The following is a 19,909-nucleotide window of genomic DNA, read 5'->3' as shown; positions in this document are numbered from 1 at the left end:
CAGCCCCCCAGCATGGACTGCTGTCTGGGGGAGTCACCGGCCCCAGATAAGGATGGCAAGGCTGGAGAGAAACTGGGGGAAGCAGAGGGCCAGCTGGACAGACAGACCAGGCTGGACAGACCAAGCTGCAGACCCAGCACTGCTGCATCCCTGCCTGGGAGCAAGCAGAGGCCCCCCCCCACTGCAGTGGGGTGGCCCCGCAGCCACCCTTCTGGGTGGGGAGGGTATATTTGAAAGGGAGACCCCTTACCTGAACAGGGGGCTGCATGGGCAGCACCGAGGTACAGCAGCCCCCCGAGCCAGTGGTGAGGAGCAGGGCTGGGAGCAGCCACAGCGGTGCTCTGCCTCCCAGCTCCTGGTCCACGCAGGGCCTGGGGCTGCCTCCCCAACCCCGGTCCAGCACAGCCCCCGCCTCGCCCCAGGCCCTGAGCAGGGCGGCAGATGTGCTGAAGTAAGAAGCCCGAGCCGAAGCCCCTGGCTGCTGAGACCTAACAGAGCAGCCACTCCTTCCAGAGCCGGAGCGGGCCACGCAGCCCCGCAAGGCAAGGGAGCCCCCCCACGAGGCGGGAGCACCATGGCATCGGGCACAAGTCTGGACCCCTCCAGTGCCAGCAAGCACAGGCAGCTGCCCCGACCCCCCAGCCCAGCCTGCAGCGGGCTTCTTCCTCCCTGTCTTGCATTCGGACCACCACCACCCACCCAGCTTCCTCCACCTCCAGGGCAGGTGCCCACCCTAAAGCCCAGCAGCGGGACCCCCTCCCAAGCTCTTCTTGACCCCGCAAGCCCAGCTCCAGCCACCTCTGAAGGCCGAGCGTGCAGCACAGCAGGGGCTGCACCATCTCCTGCAGACACGCGTGCCAGGGCCCTGTGGCCTGTGCCACTCTGCCCCACACCAGAGACCCTGCCCCATCCCCATCCCCACCCCACCAGCAGCCCTGACGTGCCCGAACCAGCCCCCCCAGCTGAGCTGCACTTACCAAGCGTCCACCCCGCTGGGGCCGAAAGCAAAGCCAGAACACACTGGGGGGCACACGCCAGTCACCACTCCCAGGAGAGACTCAAGAAAAACTGCCCCAAAACTTCCACCACGCATTCCTGCAGGCTGGCTGCAGCTCGGCCGCTCCTAGAGCACAGGGCAGTGAAGACAACGTTCATTGCAATGGATTTTTAAAAACTGAAGTCTTTATTAAAGTTTTATCCAAATTTTGTAACAAAAGATACAAAAGGGCTGGAGATCCTTATTTCTGGGACTAGTCTGACCAATTAAAACCTGACAGTTACTAGGCTAATATAAAATCCATACAATCTGCTAAAAATGCAGGGAAAAATTAGAAGTAACTGCTGCTCTGAAATTTCTTTCAAAAATTCCTTTAACATTTATAAGTTACTCAGTTTGCATTTTACAGGACTAGTTCTTCTCCGAATGGTTACAGCTACTGTACAATGCAAGAGACGACAGCAAGAACAGAACAAAGCAACAGAATCTCGGATGTGCTGCAACACACACCACTCCTCTGCAGGAACCGCCGCGAGTCTCGGGTGCGACAGATTGCCCAGAGCAACCACCGGGAACGCCACAAAGTGCCAGTGCGTCTGCACCCGCGGAGAGCCTCGACAGCAGGAGGAACAGCAGTTTCTCCCACCCCAGCACAGCTCTCCGGCACCCAGCACCGAGCAGTTACCATCCCTTGCACGCCACAGGGCCAGTTCTCCCCAGAAGCCAACGGATGGGCCAGCTGAACACCTCCAGGCAGAGGAAGGGTGGCCAAGGGGTCAGAAACCCTCCGGTGCAGAGCTGCACCGGGCTGAATCCCCCCCCTTCCTCCTTCTGGCCACCGCTGGGTTTGGGGACACACGCAGTATGCCCACAGAGCATAAACATGAGTGGGAGAAAGCTGGATGTAAAGAGGAGGATGCGTACACCAGGCTAGCGCTGAGGCAACCGTCCAGAGCTGGTACTGGCTAGCAGAAGGACCCTGAGAATATATAGGCTAACACGGTCTCCCGGGGAACGCCGAGTTAGGTGCATCACAGTGATACTGGTTGAACGTGTTCTGTACAGTGCGAAACGGAGTTTGACAGAGGTGCAGTACCCCCTAACCTGCTCTTTCCTATCTCTTCCTAAAGGCAGAGGCTGCTACGGGGTGACGAGAAGCCTCGTCACAGCAAAGACGCTCACAGCCACAAAAGTCAGACTTACTTGGACATCCAAGTGAAAGTTATTAGGTGGCCACTGGGAAAAAACATTCCAGTTTATAAAATAGGAAAGCAAGCGCAGGGCTACTGCAAGGTGCATCGTCAGAGGTACCAGGTCTTGCAAGCAGCCAACCCCCGCTCCCCAGCACCCCAGGCACCCCACATCCCCAGCACTAAAGTATCTTCAAGCATCTCCAGAGATCACATCACCATTATTTCTGTATCAGAGAGACCTCAGTGATCATTCGCTTTTGAGTCCGTTTAGATGAACCAAATTTGCACCCACTGCTCAAGATGGCTCAAGCGTCTTCAGAAAGCTGGTCTGAGGGCATGCAGATAGCAAACACGCCTTCTTGGCTGTCAGGCAGGGTGGCAAGCTGGAGCTCTGGGTCCAGTGTGGCAAGGCTGATTTCAGACACGAAAGATACCCTAGGAGGAAAAATTTTTTTTTTTTTTTTTTTTTTTTTTTTTTTGCAAACTGCTGCACAAACCACAGAACGGAGAAAAGCCTTTGGTCATGAGATACTTGTGAGAAAGTGAGCCTTGTATGGAAGATTCCCCTGAATGCCTACAGTATTCTACATCTTAAAAAAATATATTGTGGACGCTGCAGCCATACAAAGGGGGGAGGAGTGGGAGACAGGGATTTACAGTCTCACATAGACACAACGGGGAGGTTAAGACAAGCACAGTCATAGTCTGTAAAACTGATTGGCTCGCTCGGATCAGTCATCCTCATCGTCCTCTTCGTCTTCTGGATCTTCCTCTCCTTCATCCTCTAGATTTCGTTTTCTCTTTTCCCCTCGTGGAAGGTCTGCAAAAAGAGGTGAAGCGTGAAGTTCTGTTCAGTCTTGCGGAACAGCATTTGAACTGTGGCTTCAAGCCGCGTCAGCCACAGCTTGCTGGTGAACAAGCACAGACTAGACTGGCACCATTACAAAGCCGAGATCCACCCTGCCCAGTTTCTCATGGCACCCAGAAAAGCCTAGACTAGCATGAGACATTAACTATTTTATCTGCCCTCCAAGCATCCCACATTTCAACAGCTGCTTAAAAATGGGCTCTTTTTGTTGAGCACCCCAAAAACATAGCATCTGCAGAATTCAGTCACTTCTGACCAAGCTCATAGGAGACCATTCAAAGTCACACCAGCTGCTATATTCTGCCAACATTTACTCAGGTCTTTATAGTTTGTTATTACCAGAGGAGTCTGGACTCAAGTCAAGCAGCTCGGGTCTACCCTCCCCTCTACAGCTGAGAGGAGAGGAACGTGTCTGCAAGAGCATCTTCTCTTGCAGGCTGCTACCATGAGCTTCTGTGACACAAGCCCTGCTCCTGCACGGACTATCGGTTCAAGCTACTTAGACCTGGTTTTCTAAGTAGTCTGCTTCATTAGTATCTGGCACTTACCCAGCTTGGTTGGTATTAGGAGATGCTGAAACCTGTTTCCCCATCACCACTGCGTGACCCTTTGGTTATAACCCTGTGACTATTCAATAGTCAGCTCGGGCATAAGCAACAGCTTCAGCGCTGCCCGTAAGCAGAAACACTGCACTTCCCATCAGGGAAAAGCTGCAGGCAACAACAGCACTGCACTGAAGCCTGGGAAGCTCTACAAAATCTGAGAGCGACTGTTGAGACAGCTTTGCAAGCACTTAAGTTTGTCAGGACTCAACTCACCGTCATCAGCTTCATCTTCTTCATCGTCCTCACCATCTTCCTCCTCATCTTCTTCCTGGAGTCAAAACAAGATTCTTTGTTGCAAGAACTGAGATCCCATGGGCAAGGTGTAATTCTACAGCAACATCTCCCTTCACCTCTGCTCCCGCCCTACTCTAGCCTCAGGACAGCAGATACAAGCTGAGTGGGGAGGAGCCGGCAGTTCCTAAACAGCTTCTCGCACCCCTACGAAGGGGGCTGTACAGCCGTAGCACTTGAAGCCACAGAAGTACCGGGCCGAGCAATAAACAAGTGTGAACTGGCAAACACTTGTGGGCCACGAGTCACAAGGTGCAGGGGAAAAAGGCAGAGCGCAGGGCAGCACGCCTCAGATCTGCCCACAGAGGCGCATCTGTGACACCTGGCCAGATGGGTCACCGGATTAAGGGACAAACGCAGCACCAAACACAGTAACGTGGTGCTGCAGGCTTATACCGATGACAGAAAGCCTCACCTCATCATCTACTCCGTCCTCCTCCTCTTCACCTTCCAGATCATCATCTTCATCTTCTTCATCATCAATGACTTCTTCATCCAAATCATCTTCCTCATCGTCATCATCCTCTTCCTCACCTTCTACCAAAAGGAGAGGCAGGTAAGCGTTACGGTTCCCAAATACTCACTACATGAGCAGGGCAGGAAACCCCACAGAACAAGCACGCACAAGGAGCGCCTGCAACAAGCCCCATCAGCCTGCAGCAAGTCTCCTTTCTTACAGAGCCTGCCAAAGGAGGGAGCGGGGTTACCCACACAGCTCCTACTGCAGCAGCAAGTTATAATTGTCATTTATTTAGAAGCATGACCACGCAGAAGGGTAAAAGGGGTTGTTCGCCAGCAAGAAAATCAAGAGGAGAAAATCCTCACCTTCCCCATTCTCATACTCATCTTCCAGTCCATCCCCGTCTGCCTCAGGGTCTGAGTCTGGTGCTTCCTGGTCATCAGCATCAAACCCATCTAGGTAGGTGAGCTGGGGCAGAAGGGTGAACACGCTCTCCCGGTAGTTGATGAGCATTGTCACCTCACAGTTGAAGAGGTCCAGACTATGGAGGTTTGGCAACTTTTTCTGCAAAGATCAAGTCACTAGGTTATTTACAAGCTGACACTGTTTGAAGATCAGGCAGCCATCAGAAGACAGCTGGGTTGCTACCCAGAACTAGTACAGAAGTGTCTTTGCATGCATTATTTGCGCCATGTGCTCCTCACATGGCAAGAAGTTACTGCTCGTGCTAACTGTGGGCAACCATTTCTTTTCAGCTCCTCTGTCCTAGTTTCCCCTCCGCAGAGCCAGCTCCTAAGAAACCATTTGCAAATCTTACTCCCTTCTGAACAGGGCAGGCAACAAGCACAGAAAGCCCAGCTCCCCCAGCAGGAAAAAATCACTGAGCCAGGCTCATCCTGCCCAAAACGTCAGGCAAAACACCCAACAGCGCAACACAGGGAGACCCGCAGACTGTGCCCACGTGCCTCTCGGCATGGCCACAGCAGCTCTCCCGCTCAGGCCATCACACTGTGCACCAGGTCAAGCGAAGGAGGAGGAAAACACTTTCAGGCTCTTTCTGGAGGGGATGGAAGGACCAAAGGAAACAGCTAACGAGTGAGGCAAATGCCCCAGACCAGACCTTTCAGCTACAGAGTCAGGATTACAAGGCAAGAGCCTTCTTTGGGGCAGTTCAGATGCAACGGGAACCCCCTGCAATGCATGCTGTGACAGCAACCAGGGCAAGAGAGTCCCAACCAGCACAACAGCGCCTTTGGACTGACATGATGGACACCCTCACTGGTGTCCAAGCAACTCATCTCCATGACACCCCAGGTGCCACCTACCTCAAACTGCATCCGACCCATTAACGGTCCTTTCTCAGATGGACACTGAGCACTGCATCCACAGTTTTACTCATCCAGCCCAATTTCATGCTTCTTTTAGCAACTGGCTGCTGGTTTTCCAGACAGAGGAGCCAATAACTATTAGCCCAGCCTCAAATTGGACCCACTCATCTGTTCCCATCAGAACCACGAAGTGCTGTTGGAACAGTTACCAAGACGTTGGACTTCTGCTGCACAGACACACTCCCCAAAGGAAACAACGTCATCCCTTAGACTCCAGCACAGCCTTCCACTCACCAAGGGCTCCAGGGTATTGATGTCTTTGATCTTGTTGCCGCTTAGATGCAAGTGTGTCAGGTTAGGAGTTCTCTCTGCTAGAACTTCAAGGCCACCAGAAATCCTGTTATCACTCAGCTCCAGCTGCCAGGAGGGAATATCACACGGTCACAATGCGTTTCAGCTCACGACATGGGGAATAAAACTGCCCAGAGAACCGGAATACAACAAGCACCCACGTTCCAGACCCTGTTCGTTAGACCACACCATACAGCAGCAGTTCCAAGTTTTCACTTGAAACCCCCTTCCCATGGTAATGCAGCACTCCCAGCCATCTCTGTACTGCAGGACGCAGGGGTACATGCTCTAAAATCCAAAATATTTATGATGTTACTGCAGCTTCTGACAGTAGCACAACAGCAAAAGCAAGAGAGAAAGGACAATGAACATACAATAAGCTCAAAAGCATTTTGTTGCTTACTAAAAAACAACCTCTCTCACTTGCTCAGATTGTTGGCTACAGAGGAAAAAACAAAATCAAACGGCCTTTTTATGGCAAATACAATAAAAACAAATGTCACAAGGGACAGGGCAGCAGAAGGCTCAGAGCAAGGACTGCCGGAGATGGGACCACAGGTCTGACTCACCTTCCGAAGTTTGTTGAGTTTGGGGAGATTGGAGACAGACAGCAAGTTGATGTTGATCATGCTGAGGAACTCCAGGTTCTCGAAATCTGAAGAGAGACCAACGATCTTCCCATCGTCTGAACGGCAGTTATCAAGAACCAGCTCCTTCACCTGCCAACAAGGACACCCAGCAGTTGTCATCACACCCAACTAAGTCTCACCTCCGAGTCCATCAAGCTGACATCAGGCAGAGCGACTGACACTTCAAAGCAGCAGGTGTGTCTGAAGGTCCTCCTTACTCACACAAAGGGACACACAAGATCTTAAAGCCAAGTAACTTTTGTGAGGGCACAAGGTGAGAATCCCTCATGGCGGTTAAGGTTTCACCCTTTAAGCACGAGCCATGCAACGTGCGACCGCTGCACCAGCCCACCCCCTGTGGCTCCAACCAAGGTCCACCTTCTCCACTGAGATGCATCAAGAGGTCAAACCATGAGGTTGCATCAAAATGTTTCATGCACAAGGCATCAAAAAGCTTTCAGTCACGCTTCAGGCTTCACTAACAAGAGACTGAACAAGGTCATCTGGTTTTGTCCTGTTCAACTTTTCCCCCCTCGCCACCAGGGTGCTGGAAAACCTGCCTCCAGAGGATTCGTTTCCCTGTGACAGCCTCCATGCAGAGGTGACACATCTGCCTAGGCAGGTCTTTTAAGCAGATGAGAGCCTCAGGCTCCTGATTCAGGACCACTGACGGCATCTAGTATTTCGCCCAGCACACGCTACACGCACAGAAGCCATCGCTACCTGGTAATTCAGCACAGAAATCAACCCCTCTGTGGCATCAGGACCACAAAGACCAGCACAGAACTGCTCCCCATTAAAAATCTGGAGAGTGAATGTACCTGGCATCCTCCTCTCCCCCAAAGCGCAGGGAGTACTCAAGCCCCAGCTCTCACAGCCCACTTCCAAAACTTGCTTTTACCCCGCACATTCTTCACAGCAAGATGCAAAAATCAGCCTTGGCCAGAAGGCTTGTGATGCTCTCCAAATTCCTCCTTCGCAGCACTCCCGTTTTACCTCTCTCGCTCAGATCAGCCAACTATTAGGAAGTCGTTCTAAAATCACTTCGCCTTACTGGCAGCAGTTTCAGGGCTGCCATGCTGTCTTTGCAGCACAAGCTCCGAACGAATTAACGCTTAAAACTCCAGAAGTGGCATCGCTGGTCAGGGCTCCGAGTTGAGCAGCAAACAGGCTGGGCCAGGAGTTCCGCGGCCGAGCTCGCTTTGCTCTCAGCGCCCCAGACAAGCCTCCAGCTGAACCGACCACGGCGGGCGTAAAGGGGGCCGGGGCCGGCGCTCCGCCGCGGTGGGCACAGAGGCCAGAATGGTGCCAGGTTATGAACCGACCTGGCTGAGGCAGCCCGAAGCTGGAGCAGATCCCTGCCCCGGCTCCAGCAGGACGAGCAGCCGGGACAGCGTCTCGCAGCCGCCGTTGGTCCCGGGGCACCGGGCCGTGACCCGACTCGCTCCGGGTCCTGGTGTCAAACCAAGTCCTCGGGGGGACCCCTGGGCTCCTCGGGCGTTCTCAGCCTGCAACCCCCTTGGCCGTCCACGAAGCACCTTTGATCTCTACCAAAAGCTCCTCTCACAACCCATTTTTCCTAAGGCCCGGCGCTGCCACGCCACAGCGGCCTGTCCCCGAAGCGAGTGACAGCCGCCAGCCGCCTCCCTGCAGGGCGGCCCAGGTAAGGGCCGAGCCGGGCCGAGGGCCGCGGCGCAGCGCCCGGGGAAGGTGCGAAGCCCCCGGCCCGGCCTAGGGCTGCGCTGAGGGGAGCGGGCGGCTGAGGCGGCCCCGGGGGGCTCGGCGCCCCCCCAGCCCGGGACCCGCGGCCCGGCACCCAGCTCCGGCCCGGGAGGCGCCGCTCGGGCCGCGCACCGGCGCTGACAGGCGGCCCCTGGAGCGAGCGCCGGGCCCGGCCAGGCCCCAGCGGGGAGCCCGGGCCCCGGCGGGGCGGGCCGGGGCAGGCCCAGGCGGCCGCTAACATGGCCGAGCCGCCATGGCTCCGCAGGGCCGCACCGGCCAGGCCAGGCGGCTCCGGCGCGGCGCGAACCGGCACGGCGCGGCCCGGCCCAGCCCGGCCGCCCTCCCCCCCACCGCCCCCCGCTGCGGGACCGGACGGGCCGCGACCGGTCGCCGCCGCCTCGGGCCGGGCCCCGCCGCGCACGTGCGCGCCGCCATGCCGGGGAGGGGGGGTACGGGAGGGGGTGTGGGGGGGTGTCCCCGCCGCCGCGCGCTGCACCCCTCCCACCCCAAACCCTCCCCCCTCACCGTGCAGGACCCCCCCCGCCCGCGGGGCCGCCCCCCCCCTTCCCGTTGACCCCCCGCAGCACGTGCCGGCCCGGTCCCCCGCCCGCGCCACGCGCTCCCCGGCAGCGTTACCTCGCTCGGTTTCTTGTTGCGCAGCTCCAGCGTCAGCCGCTTCTTCATCTCCATCCTCCCGCCGCCCCGAGCCCCCGAGCCCGCCGCGCCGCCCCGAGCTCCCCGCGCCGCGCCGCTCCCGCCGCCCCGCCCCGCGCCCGCCGCCTCCCGCCCGCGCCCGCGCGCGCCGCCGCCGCCCGCGCCCGGGAAGGCGCCAACGGCAACAAAGGCGGCGCGCGCCGCGCCCCCCTGCCGGCAGCACCCGGCCACGCGCACACAGCGCCCCCCGCCCGGCAGCGCCCCCCGCCGGCCCCGCCCCGCCCCGGTGAGGCCCCGCCCCGGGACGCCGGTCCCGGTCCCGGTCCTGAGCGCCGGGTTCCCGCCCCCAGCGCCGCGGGTCCCTTCCCGGGCGCCACGTTCCCGTCCCGGCATGACTGTCCCGGCACCACGTTCCCATTCCCAGACACCCCTGGCACCACATTCCCACCTCCAGCCCCACATTCCCACCTCCAGCCCCACATTCCCATCCCCAGCACCACGTTCCCACCCCCAGCCCCACGTTCCCATCCACATGCCAGGCTCCTTGTGCCGCTGCTGAGGCTTCTCCTGCCCACCGTGCTGCTGTTGCCATCGGGGTGCTGGGCGCACTCGGGGTGACCAGGAGAGCCGTGGGAAGCCCCGGCGCTGTGAAGGCTGCCCTGGTGCTTTTCCCTCCCCTCGTCCTCCGGGCAGGGCTGCGCTCCAGGTGCAGAGCTGGGGAGCTGGGAATGCCGCTGCCATGTGCCGGGCCAGGCGAGGGTGAGCAGGGCAGCCACAGCCTGCCAGGATCACGGCTGCAGGCACGCTGGGCCCCAGCGGTGATATCGGCCCCAGCAGTGACATCAGCCCCAGTGGCGACATTGGCCCTAGTGGAGCCATCAGCCCCAGTGGTGACATCGGCCCCAGGGGTGCCATCAGCCCCAGTAGTGACCTTGGCCTCAGTGGTGCCATCAGCCCCAGCGACACCATCAACCCCAGTGGCACCATCAGCCCCAGTGGTGACATCGGCCTCAGTGGTGCCATCGACCCCAGCGGCACCATTGACCCCAGTGGCACCATCGGCCCCAGCGGCGCCATCGACCCCAGTGGTGCCATTGGCTCCAGCAGCGCCATTGACCCCAGTAGTGACATCAGCCCCAGCAGCACCATCGACCCCAGCTGCATTTAGCGGTGCAATGGAGCTGGTGGGACTCGCTGCAACGGTGCTCAGGAGGGTCCTCCGCTGTGATATGATGCCACAGCTCCCAGGGATCCTGCGCAGGAGGAGGAGGATTCCTGCAGGATGTGGGCACTGCTGCCAATGACTTCATTAGAAATGATCTTAAAAAATACCCAGAGAAATCCCTGTGATCCAGGACCAAGGCTCCGAGTAAACAGGAACGCGAGGGCTCGCAGGACCAGCCTCAGAGTCCCCGACTGTCCCCTCTGGCAGCTGCTGGCTTCCCTGGGATGGGGGAAATGGCTTCCTGGCACGCTGCAGGCAACCTCTGCCAGCTGGCTCCAGCGGGGGCTTTAGGAGGAGCAGCAAACGCAACGGTGTCCTTCAGCAGAGGGGTTTAAGTGCCAGAGGGGCTAAACATAAAGAAAAACTGCCTTGGACGCTGGAGCATTTTCTGCATCTTCGCGACCTGCCCTGCTCCCTGTCCACCCACAGCTCAGCTCCACCAGCCCAGCTGCGTGCCAGGGAGCTCCCGGTGCTCCAGAGGGAACTGGCAAGCAGTCAATGGGGCACAACCCCCCCCCCCCCCCCCCCCGGTGTGCTCTAAGGAGCTCCCCCCCCTCAGTGTACCCTAAGGAGCCCCCCCCTCTCCTCAGTGTGCCCCTAAGGTGCTCCCCCCGAAACCCCCAGTGCCAAGGCTGCGCGGAGGTGGGCACAAGCCATGGGGGACCAGGCATGTGCGGGTGCACTGGGGACAGAGCAGCCCCCGCTGGGACGAGCCTGGCATCCCCACGGGTGACGCAGCAAGTGGGTCATAGGATCACAGGACCCATTAGGATGGAAAACACCTTTAGGACCATCGAGTCCAGCCATAACCAGGACCCTCTGCAGGGTGAACACAGGCTTGTCTGGCCCTTCTCGGCTTCCCCTGGACCTGCTGGGGGGGGGAAAGCAGGTCCCGGCAGCCGGGGGGTCTCCGGACTTGCCCCCTCCGAGCCCCCCCCCGCCGGCTGCAGCAGCAGCAGCAGCAGCTCCAGCAAGCAGCCCCCGGGCAGAGCAGCAGCAGCAGCAGCGGGCAGCCCCAGCGCAGAACAGCAGGGGGATGAGCGGCGCGGTCCCCCCTCGCTGCTCTGCATTTGTTTTAAGGTCTCTTTCATGTCCTCTTGCAGGCTCGTTTCCTGCTCTTTGTAGCAAACAATGGTGTGTGTCCCTCGCTCGTCCCAGGGTGGCTTTATCTCCCCTCCCGTGGGCTGGGCTCCCTCGGGAGCTGGGCTTTATGTTTGGCTTAAAAGACAAAAACCCTGCTCTGATTTCACCGAATTGATTTTAAAGCTGCGTCTGGTATTTGATGTCTGGTAGATGCATTTCAACTGATCTCGATTTTCTGTCTTTGGGCAGATTAACACGAAGCCGGTAATTTACTGGGCAAGTGACAGCAACTGGAAGGCTGGGCTGTAAACGCTGACATGGGTTGAAATTCAGGTCTGGAGCTTTTCAGCTGGAGCGCAGATGCTTGGAATAACGTATTATCTGTCCATTATACAACACAGCATTATCTGCTGGCGTTTCGCACTGCTTTAAATGCTTCACTCCGAGCCACTCGGGAGTGGATCCTCTACAAAGAGGTTCCTGCTGGTTGCTGCTGTCTGTGCCACAGGGACCTTCCGTCACTCTCCTGTCCTTGAAACAGGAACAAGATTCCCCCAGATCTGGTGGCTGTAGATCCCCAGCAGCCAGTCCTGCTGGGACATACTGGGATGCAGTAGCAGGAGAGAGATGGCTCTACCAAATCAGCTGCAACAGCTTCTCCTGGGGGGGGGGCGGGGCAGGAGCTGCAGAAGCCCCCAAGAGCGCTGGGCCCCTGGCCCACCGAGGCGCCTTGCTCCAGAGACTTTCAGAGCGGTTTGGGGATGTCCAGTGATCTCCCATAGCTGGAGGATGTGATCAGGCGATTTCCCTGAAGGTGTACAGGCCGGTAAGGCTTCTACGGGGAAAGCAAAACCCCAAGTGCCCACGTGCACCCCAACAGCCCCCCCAGGAGGCGGCGGCCGAGGGTAACAGGGTCCTCGGTAGCCTTTAGAAGGAAATTCCCGTGATTTTGGTTGGTTTGTTTCGCTGGTGGCAATGGAGGATCTAAAACTTGCAGGGCCTGATGTGCTGGCCCCCCGCGGCCCGCCTGCCCCGAGCCCCCCGCCGGCGCCCCCGCTGCAGAGCCCGTCGATGCCGGCAGAGGGCAGCATCGCCCCGGCCATGCGGGCAGCGCCCGGCCTGGGGGTCCCGGGGGGAGCCCGGCGAGGGGGAACTGGGAGCAGGAGCAAGTATCTCTGCAGAAGGAGAGCCTGAAGGGGGCTGGAGTCCCCGGGCAAAGTGGTCCTGATCTGGGCGCTGCCTCCCGCCCGGGCTCCGCCACTCTTGTCCAAAGGATGCACGACCACCAGGCAGCTTGTCCCGTTTTGGGACAAGACGGAGCCCCAAGGCTTTGGGTGCCACCAGCCTCCCTCCAGGCATCTGGCAGGAGTGCCTGGAGCAGGAGGTGTTGTCTGGGGGCTCCCAAAAAGCAGCAGGGGAAGGAGGCTCTTCCAGAACAAGGTGCACGTAGGTTTGCCCCTGCCCTGAGAGTGCACGGGAATAGCACCCAGGCAGAGAGAGACGCGTGGGGCTGGCACACCGGGTCATGCGTGGTACATCCTCAGCGTAAGACAGATTCTCTCATATTTGCAGTGTTTCTCTTTTACTAGTGATTATCTTCGTGGTGCGGCACGACTATTGGCCTGTCTCCCTTGAGCTTTCTGCATGGCAAGGGCCTTGCAAGCCGTGTAGTTTGCACCTTAATATTTTATCAGCCAGTCAGTGATTGAAAAAGAAAATCCAACCATTCTCCCTGGAATTCACCTCACAACGGTCTGTACCTGGTTTAACACCCAGGCAGGTTCCTTCGGATTCTCTGAATACGGGGTTTGTTAGCCCGCTCAGGGACTCCTCAGTCCAGAATGGCTTGTTCTTTCTGCTCTGCAAGTAATTATCTTTGCCCTGCAGTAATTAGCTGTGGATACTGGCATCTTTATGCAGTGTAACCATATAACAACACCGGGCTCTTATCTCAAAGCAGATCGGGAGGCACCTCGCAGGTCCCTCTTCGACCTTGCTGATAGGGAAGCTGGGCTGTGTGGCAGGGAAGGTATTTGTCCGCCATCACCTGCAGAGAGCCAGTGCCCTTCAGACCCGCTTCTCCCAGCAGATACACTCGGCATCATTTCCCTTGGAGCCACTGCCTTGGAAGCACAGGGTGGGAATGGGTCTGGCTACAGCCCCAGGGAGAAGGGGGGGAGGCAGCGGGGATGTGCCTGGGGTGGGATGCGGGGAAATGGGGCCGCCTTCGGCCAGGTGAGCACTGTCCCCACCTCCAAGCTGCCCCACAACCCCCAGGCCATTTGCAATACTTGGTAAAAAAATAGGAGGACAGTGGATAATTACTGTTTTTACCAACTCTGTGATGTCTCCCCATTTAGCTGGACCAAGCAACAACAATGCCAGGAACTATCATCATGGCTATTACTGCTTTGCACTGCCACAGGGGTTTGGATCCCCTCTAAAAGAGCCAACACTCAGAGAGACCACAGAGAAAACCTGTCCCAAAGACTTACAAAAGGCATGCAGAACAGCTGGGAAATGGACTTCAGGTGCCTCAGACCCCAGGATGCACCCCTGACGTTAGGGTGAAGTAATGCTGTGTCTGCTGGGGTGGACACTGCTGGGGGAACCCCATAATCTCATCGATGTCTACAGATGCCTTAAAGACGAGTGCCAAGAGGCCGGGGCCAGGCTCTTCTTGGTGGTGCCCAGTGGCAGGACAAGGGGCAACGGGCACAAAGTGCAGCACAAGAAGTTCCACCTGAATATGAGGAAGAACCTCTTTACCCTGAGGGTGATGGAGCACCGGGACAGGCTGCCGGGAGAGGCTGTGGCGTCTCCTTCTCTGGGGACATTCACAACCCGCCTGGACGCGGCTCTGTGCAGCCTGCGCTGGGGGACCCTGCTGGAGCAGGGGTCGGGCTGGGTGGGCTCCACCGGTCCCTTCCCACCCCGACTGTGCTGTGATTCTGTGAAACACCCCTCTTCCTCCGGCAGAGCTGCAGTAGACACTTCAGTCCAGAGGGACTTAAGACACATGCAAGCAAACAGTCATGAAGTCTGTGTGTGGGATTCTCAAACCACATGACTTTTTGGTTTATACCTCAAAAATACACCACTGAAACAATACCCACCTCCTCCTTGGGAATATCACTAACACCGTGTTCTGTCCCTGTTCCATTTTCCTGCCACCTGGACTGTGCTGCCACTGCATCACGTCAGACAGCTCATGGCACTGCTGTACAGTGTGGGCACCAACGGGTGAACCCTGAGGTCTTTCCCTGCTCTGGCCTGGGCTTACACACCTCACTGCCTCCCAGTTCCCATGCTGCAAAACTTCCTGCTTCCAGGCTTAAAAATCCTGCCCCTCCACCTATTTGTCTAGTCTGGAGAATTTCTGTGAATTAGTAGGAAAAATCAGGATTTCTCAGTTTGTTATCGCACTGCCACTCTGTCAGAGCTGCACTTGCCTGTAATTTGCAAATTTTTGCTAATACTCTGTTTTAAGCCCAGTTGGTAACTAAGTACCACACAGCCACTCGCTCACTCCCCCCTGCCCCCACCCCAAGGCATGGGGAGGAGAATCAGGAAGGAATGTAAAACTTGAGGGTTGAGATAAGAACAATTTAATTGGGAAAAAAATAAACCCACTAATATCTATTATAACAATTATAATGGGAAGGAGGGAGAAGGGGCGGGGAATGAAATCCAAAGGGAATGGAGAAAAGTGATGCACAGTACAGTTGCTCACCACCCGCTGACCGATGCCCCGCCAGCCCCCGAGCAGCGATCGACAGGGCCTGACCAACCCCCCCCCCAGTTTATATCCTCGGCATGGTGGCCCATGGTACGGAATAGCCCTTTGGCTAGTTCAAGGCAGCTGCTCTGGCTGTGCCCCCTCCCAAAGTCTTGTGCCCCTCCAGCCTCCTCACTGGCAGGGCCTGAGAAACTGAAAGGTTCTTGACATAAAATAAACATTACTTAGCAACAATTAAAAACATCAGTGTGTTAGCAACATTGTTCTCACACCAAATACAAACACTGCACCAGCTACTAAGAAGAAAATTAATGCTATCCCGGCTGAAACCAAGACATCTGGTTACTTGCAGGAGCAACATCACAATAGGAGCATCCCTGGATGCACCGGAGCTCCTCCTCATCACCTGCACCATGCTGGAGCATGGGGGCCGCTGCCCTCTGCTCACTGTCTGCAGTGACATTTCAGGGTGTGACAACAGGATTTGGGAAATTCCTTTCTTTGGGAAAGAGTATCACAGGTGCCACGGGGAGAGGCACACTGTGCGTGGGATGGCTCCATCTCCCAGTTCCCATCCCAGTTTCCCAGTCTCAACAACGGGGCTGCGCTGAGGAGAGAGGCAAGGACCTAGCCTGGAGGCTGGGTTCCCAGCGCAGCCGCCTCCTCTGTCCCTGGCCGTTGTGCAACCCTCTCACCCTCCCTGCGATGGGTGTGGGCAGAAACCCTCGCAGGCGGGTGCTGCTTGGGGTCCGGCCGAGCTTGGGAAACAGCTCCGCACCTTCCCGAAGCACCGGCGAGCCCGGGGGGCTCCCTCCTTGGTGCTGTGTCACAGCCCGGTGCAGCGTCGGCCCCTCGCATGCCCCGCAAGCTTTGGGAGCTGGGACAGAGCGGCCAGACAGGGCTGGAGGCTGGCGGGGCAAATTGTGCACCTCGGAGCTACTTCGGAGCCAAACTCCGTCCTGGTGCAAGCAGGATGTCAAGCAAATTGCACCAGCCTGGGGTTGTTTTGGGCCCTTCGGATTTAGAGTCGCCTGCAGACTCAAACTCTCAGGACTAGTTGGTTTTATTATTTGGAGATGGTTTGTAGTCCCTCTGTGTTCCTAGGGAGAGCCGGAAATTAAAAAAGTGAACAATGTAGTCAAGAAGCAGGGAGTTATTAAAAGAATAAAGGAAATGTCCATGCTGGCGAGGGCCAGTGTGGGAAAGGATGGGTGTTCAATGAAAGGCACGTTCCCAGACAGCTTTTTCCCAGAATTTGGCCCATCAATTGCCCATGTTTGGTGACTGTCAGCAGAGGCCAGCCACCAGGAGAAGGGCACACACTTGCCAACAGATCAGCACCGGCACAGGCTGGCAAAAAGCATCAGGAGCTTCCTATGGAGTGTGCAGAGAGAGGAAACCATCCTCAGGAACGCATCCAGCTCTGCGCTAAGGCCACCAAGAATGGGATCTGCCGGGGAGTGGCATGGTCTTGACATGAACGTGTTCTATTGTGCAGGCAGCTGGGCTCAGACCACTGTCCGGGCACGGGCACACAGGCAGAGGCTGTTAGTAGCTCACAGGGGGACATAAGCGTTGCTTGTTATCTGTTGGGGTTGAGTTTGAATCACAAGGGGTGCTCTCTGCTATGAGGGGATCTCATCTGCTTTCAGAAATAAGAGGGAGGTTTGTGCCAGGCAGTGATTGCATGAGGATGAGGAGGGTTTTCCTCATGGTGTCAGAGCCCAGGCACCAAACCAGGAATTAAGAGAGTGGGACACAGCCCCTGCACACCCTCCTGCCAGATCTGCTCTGTGGTTGCTGCTGGCATTTTTGTGCCCTCCTCAGACCTTGCTATTTCAGATGACAAACTCTTCCAAGAGTTTTTTCTAGTGGTACTTCTAAGTGTCACCATGTCCTTGTTATAACAATCCCTCTTGTCTGCCCATGAGGCACTTAAAACAAATTTCTGTTTTCAACATAATGCACAGAGAGACTGTGTTAAATATTAGACTCCCCTTATTTTTGTAGGCTGGCAAAGGTTTCAAAGCATCTGGGATGGGACGTGCTTCTTTGAAGAGAGATGGGAAACTAGACAAGGCACAGGGATGTGCACTGGGAATGACCAGGATGGGATGGGGAGGTTGCAGGGAGATGCAGTGAAGGGGCCTGGAGGACAGGAGCACAGAACATGTGATTTCCCACTCCAGAAGTGACCCAGCTGGAGGGCACCCAATGCAGCCATCAGGCAGCAGATGGGCAAAAGGAGGTACTTTTCCACCCAGCACCTAATTAAACTAGACCTCATAGCCATGGGGATACATCTTTAAAAAATAACCTTTAAAACTTGAGGTAAACATATGCAGGATTGGCCTGTTCTGGCTGGTTAAAGATGATGGTCCAGGATCTCCACTAAGGAAGTATTAAGTCACTGACCACCAGAAGATGAAGCAGGACTGTTTCCTGCCTTCCTAGATTCCTTCCAACAGAGCAATACTGCCAGGGATAGGGTCAGAGGCAAACCTGTGGTCTGCCTTCTTCGGCACTTGCGGAGTTTTAGTGAAGCCACTAATTCCCCAGACTTTACCCTGACCTTCACCATGAACTGAGATGAAGCTTCTCCCTTCCTGAAACAGAGACAGCAGCTCCTGCTTTCTGCCCCGTGGGGAGCAGAGTAAAGAGGGGCCGGGTGTCTCCCCCTTGGATACTCCAAGACAGCCCTGGATGGAGATGCCTCTGGTTCCCAGGGCCTGGTGCAGACGCCGCTATTAAGTCTCTCGCAGGACTTGCACAAACCATTGCTGTCTCCTGCCAAAGCTTTGCGCCACTCGGAGAAAGGATTGCAGCGTTAGATAAACACAACTACCTGGGTGCAAAGCACTGCCAAGCTTCTGCCAGCAGTGATGTAAAGCTGCAGGCTCAGGCCAAGCAAAAGGAACTTTCTCTTCATCTCCTTCCATTTTCACATCTCTTCGGAGCCAAGATTCCTGCAAGTAAGAAAGGGTGAAAAATTGCTAGATGCAGGGGTTTGCTTTGGCAAGAGGTGCCTCCCTGCTTTGTCTGCACTAAATCTGAAAGCTTCCAGGACTTGAGGCAGCCCTCGCTGTGCCCGTGGCCCTCACCTAAGTGGGAGAGCCCTGGTTGTGCCGTTACAGCACTGCCAAGAGCAAGGCGTTTTTTCTCTCTCCTGGTTTCGATAGCCTCTATTTTCATCTAGAAGAAAGGGAGAATGAGAAAGGTCTCTCCTAGCCCCTGCGCATCCAGAAGCTCCTGCTGAGTTATACAAGCCAAGGCCTCTGCAGCGTATACACAACTGCACTGGGAAGCGCATGTGACAGATGACAGCACTGGGAGAACTTCCTTTAATTATTACTGTTATTGCTGTTACTATTAGCAATTAAGGCATTTGTTTTAAACCTGTCTGTATTTCAAAACAAGCACGGGGTGGTCAGATTGGCAAAGACTATTGGGTTAACAGGTATGGCGTCCTGCCTGGAATAAAGATAATAGAGTGCCTGGGTGGTTGCTCAACGATGATGGATTGGTGGGGAATTTCTCTTGGACCCTGACATCAACCCTCTGGGGCTTGACAAGGCTTGTGCTGTGCTCCTCTGGAGGCTGACTTGCACAAGTACCAGGGTCACGATGTTGTAAAGAGCAGGTGTTTCAGACATTTGAGACTTTAAAGCCACACCTCGCGTGGGGTGCAATCTGTCTTTGCCATTGCTGCTGATGCTTTTTGGTTGCCGGGAGCCCCTGCCCTACCTGCTGAAGGAACACAGATATTTACAGCTCTGCAGATGTGAATAAGAACAGGTACATTGCTCCCAGTAGGCTATGCAGCAGAAATGGAGACGAATGCTTTCATTTGGCTGTGTAAAGCACATCCAGCTTTAGCATGTCTCCTGCTGCTGTTATTATTTCTTTCAGACCACAATTTGCTAAACAGTTTCCAAACCAAGCAGAGGACGTGGTTCCTGCCCTGTGGAGCCATGAATGACATGGATTATCTAACTGTTCAGTGCTAGCAAGGCTCCCAGGTCACCTGCCTGTTTTGGGTTTGTGTTTTTTTTATATCTGGAAGCATGAAATTGCAGCCCTGGAGCTCAAGCTCTGTACCAAAAGGAGCTGGCAGTGGGCTGCAGCCTGTCCAGGCTGCTCCAGGGCCTTCGTGGACACAGGCAGAGCGATGCAGCAGGGCGCTGGTGAGCCCCAGTGCCTGGATTCCCTTCCCACTCGCCCACTGCCTTGTTGTAAGAATGGAGCTAAGTCATTCCATCTCCTTCCACCCCAGGGCTCTGACTCACGCTTGCTGAGCAAACAGCAGCGGTGATGTGGGATGCCAGTGCTCCCACCTGACCCTCCCTGCCCTGGCTGTTTGTTATTGCCCCTCTGCCCACAGTCGCAGCCCCACACCAGCCGAGGCAATAAATAAAGACACGTGCCTCTGAGCCACAGCTTCTCCAAATGGGCTTTTTAAAAGAAATCCCTCGTCATCAGCAGTTCAGGCGGAAGCCTCCATCTGAGGTGCCGTAGGACAAGGCAGGTAGAACCAGCCTCCAGCTCAGTAACTGAATTCTCCCAGACTTGCCTGCTAGAGTCCCCACTCCCCTGGTTTGGTGGAACCAGCAGCAGAACTACTCCCTCACCGTGGCTTGTGAGTGCACGGGTACAAAACACCTGCAGATGGGCCCTGAGGCTGCAGGTTCAGCTCCTGTGAAAGCCCCTGCCCCTTCCACTGCCTGCTCTCAGCTGCCTCACTGCAACACCCTGGGACCCTGCTGC

At 56.3% G+C, this 19,909-nt stretch overlaps 1 protein-coding gene across 2 annotated transcripts; it reads right to left on the bottom strand.

Moving 5' to 3' along the window:
• Positions 1 to 1,162: 1,162 nt before the first annotated feature.
• Positions 1,163 to 9,197, bottom strand: LOC121087366 (acidic leucine-rich nuclear phosphoprotein 32 family member B). Of its 2 annotated transcripts, none has more exons than XM_040592287.1 (7): positions 9,081 to 9,197; positions 6,663 to 6,812; positions 6,037 to 6,159; positions 4,780 to 4,978; positions 4,370 to 4,491; positions 3,877 to 3,931; positions 1,163 to 3,010 (listed from the first exon to the last, which is right to left on the bottom strand). In XM_040592287.1, exons 1-7 carry the CDS (start codon positions 9,132 to 9,134, stop codon positions 2,922 to 2,924), a joined length of 792 nt encoding a protein of 263 aa, XP_040448221.1. In that variant the 5' UTR covers positions 9,135 to 9,197; the 3' UTR covers positions 1,163 to 2,921. The 2 variants fall into 2 exon arrangements, with proteins under 2 accessions (XP_040448221.1, XP_040448222.1); XM_040592288.1 differs by having other exon boundaries at positions 4,370 to 4,488.
• Positions 9,198 to 19,909: the final 10,712 nt, after the last annotated feature.

The sequence above is a fragment of the Falco naumanni genome, chromosome 4 (assembly GCF_017639655.2).
Source record: "Falco naumanni isolate bFalNau1 chromosome 4, bFalNau1.pat, whole genome shotgun sequence".
In the NCBI taxonomy this organism is placed as follows: domain Eukaryota; kingdom Metazoa; phylum Chordata; class Aves; order Falconiformes; family Falconidae; genus Falco; species Falco naumanni.
The sequence above is the reverse complement of the archived record's forward strand: the minus strand, read 5'-3'. Positions and strand labels throughout refer to the sequence as shown.